Genomic DNA, 5000 nt, shown 5'->3' on the forward strand with positions numbered 1-5000 from the left:
TTATTCGTATAATATATTATTAATGTCATATTTTTTAAAAATCCTGAAAATCATTTCTTTCTGTGACATTATGTTCCTCTACTAGCCTTGATGGCATGTAGTAAAACCAGTCTCTTTTTGTTAATTCATAGAATATTGTCCAGCATGTTTCATAATGAGCGTGAACACGTTCTTTGTTCTTTGTGTTTCACTGTTTAGCTTCCCCCCCCCCCCGCCCTCCACCAGCACCTCTCCCCTTTTACTAGAATGAAATTAAAGATGCATAATTTAAAGATTTTTAATACTAGTGTAGTTGAGAGTGAAAATAAGTTACCCGCTTTATTCTTGTCAGTGTCAAAGCTTTGCAGCCAAACCAAAAACAAAACGAAACAAAACATCGGAATATTAAAGTAATATATGAAGAAACCGTAATATTTGATTTGTTGAATGTGAATAACAGATGATTTACGGACCCGTCGAGACAGCCACAACTATTGTTTCTTTATTATCGATTCAGTTTCAGCTTTCTGGAGTTTTAAAGATTTTGACAACTTCAAATTCCTACATCAGGTGTCTAACACAACACACTACATGTGTTAAGAGTATAAAACACTTCTAATTCCTATATCACATGTCTCAAACTACACACTGCACGTAGAACGAGCATAAAACAATTCTAATTCCTACATCGGATGTCTCAAACTACACACTACATGTGTTAAGAGTATAAAACACTTCTAATTCCTATATCACATGTCTCAAACTACACACTACATGTGTTAAGAGTATAAAACACTTCTAATTCCTATATCACATGTCTCAAACTACACACTACACGTTCAATGATTACAAGACACTTCTAATTCCTATAGCAGATGTCTCACACATTACACACAACAGAATGAATAAGCATAAGAAACTTCTAATTCCTATATCAAATGTCTCACACTACGCCCTACATGTCGAACGAGCATAACACACTTCTAATTTCAAAGTCAGATGTGTCGCACTAAGCATTACAGGTTGAAAAGCATAAGTTAATCTAATTTCTATGTCAGATAGCTCACACTGCGCACTACAAATTAAATTAAGAATCTGGGGAACAGGCACCGGTGTAGAATAAGATCTGAACAAGTGCGTATGAAAGGTGCCAGACAAAACAAGAAAGAAGAATACAAGAAAAAATATTCCAGCACAAAAATAGGTCTACCTCGACATACCATCGTGAAGAATAATATTATAGGTATTAAAATTGTCCCACTATCAGGAGTCTTTGTGGTGTAATGGTAGCACGCCTGCCCGGTAATCAGAAGGTCTGAGGTTCGATCCCCAGTCCAGGTAGACTGATATTTTGGGATTTTTAAAAACTTGTATTTTTCTTTCTTGCTTTGTCTGGCGCATTTCATACACACTTGTTCAGATCTTTATCTTGCATTACAGATTGAAAAAGAAGAAGGCACTTCTAATTCCTAAGTCAGATGTCTATAATTACACACACTACAGAATGCACGAGCATAACACACTTCTAATTCCTAAGTCAGGTGTTTCCCACCACAAATTACAGCTTGAAAGAGCATAAGACAATTCTAGTTCTTATGTCAGATGTTCACATATGAGTAGGGAATAGGTGGCAATTTCTATATCAGAATGTTTGTCTCGGATTAGTCATAGTTGACCTGTACTTTTTTGCAGGCCTGACAACCCAATTAATCATGGGTTCATCGAAATCGCAAAATATGACGGAAAGTATTGTCCTTTACAACAATGTTAAACTAGGCCAATAATTGTTTAACTTAACGAGCGTTTTTACATAGCGCAATATCCACTCTCAAAGTCTCAAAGCGAAGCTCGAACTCAGGGCCTTCCGATCCGAAAGCTAGTGTCGTACCACTTGATCATATAGCCGCTTATATGAATACGTCGGTTATAGTATAAGATGATAGTCATACCTATGACAGTTTTTGTGATTTTAAGTTAATAACAATTTAAAACTTAACCCTCTCCTTACCAACCAATTTCAAAATTTTCCCCAAAATTTCACTTCCAACTTTCTCAAAATATATTTTTATCACTCAGACATAATTGCAGTAAAATTCTTGCGATAAATAATTTCTTTAGCAAAAGATGCTCCACAGCACACTGTTCATTTTCTTAAAATTTTATGATGTACAAAAGAAATTTGAATAAGAAAAATGTTGGCTGTATCGTAATGAATGTGACGATTTTCCTATAGTTGATAAGGAGAGGGTTAATTGTGACCTTTCGTCTCAAAACGGAATAAAGTCGGGTTGGTTAAGATGTTGAAAATTGAATTTCAGACTTGTATTGAGTTTGTATGTTTTATTGAGGAGAATGGATACCATGTTTTAGGATTATAATGCCAGCAATTTATATTTTTGACCAGTTTAACATTTAATTCGGCTTTTAAGCATACGGTTCGTTCCGACATATTACCGTTTTGAGACGATGGGTCACAATTAGTAAAAAAAATAATCACTCACTTCCTGCTATGATGTGCTCGATGTCGATTGTATGAGTTTCTAAAATTGTTTTCTGTGCCGCTACTTCGGAATTTAAACTGACGAGCATGTCCGTGAGCGTTTTAATCATCTCACCGTTTGCATCTGAAATAAAACAAACACATTTATTATGAATAAATAAATAAATAAATAAATGAAGAAATAAATGGTATTTGTATAGAGGCTTACTCCGAATTCATCAGCTAAAGGCGCTTTCAATTCTTTAAATGAATAAAGAAATACAAGAAAAATAAAAAAGATAGCAATTTCAATCATGAGAGAAAAGGTGAGTTTTCAATTTTACAAAGCATTGATCTTTTATATAGTGCAATATCCATTAAACGTGCTCAAAGCTCTTTACAAGGGGTCCCTGACCAACAGCAACATTTAACATGTACGACGGGACATGACGCCTTTTAGGCGATATTACACTTTTTGGACGCTATTAACGGCCAGGTACTCATTTTACACCTGAATACGATGAGAGAATGTGAGTAAAGAGCCTTCTGCGAGGACTCAACTATGCGCTAAGCGAGGCTCGAACCCAGTTGTTTCCGATCCGAAAGCGAGTGTCATACCACTTGACCACAGAGCCGCATAATTATTTTTAAATTTGAAAGCTAATAAGATGCAGCACTTCTAATGTTCTGGGGAAGAGCGTCCCGAAAATTCAAACTACTGTTAACCAAGTTAAGTTTAAATAATGCACTACAATGATAATGTTTATATATTTATGATTGTTGGTGAGTACTTGTAGGGACGAGAGTGCTCAATAATTTAGGTTAGAGCATATAAAAATAAATAAATTCACTCACGTATTTTTAGCCGAAACAATCCTTTCCATGACCTCAATTTCATCAGTCGGCATTTATCCGCAGAATCTACGTAGATTCTCATCCAAAATATATGGATGGCATTTCTTTATTTTTACTCTTTTCTATATGCTCTTTGAAAATTGTCATTAATCCCTCCGGCGGTCCATATCGGAGTATTCTATCGTACTTACTTCATCAACTGCTGTTTATACAAACTGAAGTAATAGTAGCGTATAGTTAACCCCCAAATTCTTTTCGTCAACCCAGCTCCGGGAGTATGGACAGTGGAGGACGATGTGATCACTGGTCTCTGGAGCTGCTTGACATTTCCGGCAGGCATCACTGATCCAAAGTCTTCATTTGCACATATATGAAGCAGTTCAGCCATTTTCTGTTAGGAGGCGATATGAGGAATTCCAGTATTTTCTGGCGTTGTGGAATGCAGGCATTCTTTTGGTGGGATCTTTTGTGATGTTTCCTCCTCTTGTAATACGAGCTTAAGTATAGAGTAGCAACGAAGTTATTTTATTCCTTTCTATTCTGATCAGAAACTCATCTACAGATGCCACTGATCCATTTTTGGGCACTCCCTACATCCTGAGGGGAATAGTCTTCCGTTTGACCTTTGCCTTCCAACGCATGCTTTTTTCCCTGGGGTATCCTCGGAAAGTAGTGTTAGAAATAGATCAGGCCCATGTTCTCTTTAATAGGATTGTGGGGATATCTTCCTGACGACTCCTTGAATGCAGAACACATTTTGATCCTGGGGCGGAGATGGGGGGAGGGCAAAAGCATGGAGTATTCTGCAAAGACTCCTGGTTTGGGAGGCTGATAATGCCACAAAAGAGGATAATGAGAACTAAACTTTCGCTCTGAAACGGTGCTAAGATGAACAAAATTGTGAACACCCTTCACTTTGTGGGTCACTTGAAGTGCTTTGCCTCTTGACCATGTAAGTAAGTAATAAATAAAATGATTGTCTAAAAACAAAAACAAAAAGTTAGTGACGTCAATTTATTTCCTGCTATGTGGTCTAGCGACATAGACTAGCCTTCGGATCGGACGGTCCAGGGTTCAGCGATTCATAGTTGAGTCCTTGAAAAGGTCTCTTGACTCAAATTCTCTCATCGTACTCAGGTGTAAAATGAGTGCCTGGCTGCAACCAACATTGTCTATGTTGATAAATATTGTAACGTAACTTGACAGACAACATGTCTCGTCCTACATTCCTACATGTTCAGGCTGTTGGCAAAGCGCAGCTTTGACCACGTTTTGCGAATATTGCGCAATATAATAGGCCAAGTTCTTTCGATAGACAGAACGAAATTGGCGTCACTCAGGTCTTTGTTATTGTTTTTCGCCAGTCATTTTGATGGGTAGTTCTCACTAAATTCTACTAACAGACTATAAACGTTCAAGGTTACACATTGTTTTGTGTGTTGGCTGTTGATATCTTGTGAGGTTTTTGACTTAGGACAAATCCATGAATTGGAGCTCCTTTTTCTACAGTTCCTGACCACCCCCCACCCGACCCCTGATCAATGACTTTTCGACATTAAAAAAACAGAGTCATGGTTTGTATAATACCTTCTCGGTCATACCCTGTCAAGTTTAGGTTTTCATGAAGTTTTTCTATTACGTCTTTTAGGGCTGGCTCTGAATGGGAATTTTTTAAAAAGATGATAAG

The 5000-nt window shown here is 37.2% G+C and overlaps 1 protein-coding gene across 1 annotated transcript in view; it reads right to left on the reverse strand.

Moving 5' to 3' along the window:
• LOC144960523 (uncharacterized) overlaps positions 1-2597 on the reverse strand; it is a 14618-nt gene extending 12021 nt beyond the window's left edge. The window contains exon 1 of the mRNA XM_078893710.1: positions 2481-2597. Coding sequence (XP_078749836.1) covers positions 2481-2589 — 109 coding nt within the window. The 5' untranslated portion in view covers positions 2590-2597. The remainder of the gene's footprint in view (positions 1-2480) is intronic.
• Positions 2598-5000: the final 2403 nt, after the last annotated feature.

This window comes from Berghia stephanieae, chromosome 15 (genome assembly GCF_034508935.2).
Source record: "Berghia stephanieae isolate SIO BIC M18660-M18661 chromosome 15, UCSD_Bste_1.3, whole genome shotgun sequence".
Taxonomy (NCBI): domain Eukaryota; kingdom Metazoa; phylum Mollusca; class Gastropoda; order Nudibranchia; family Aeolidiidae; genus Berghia; species Berghia stephanieae.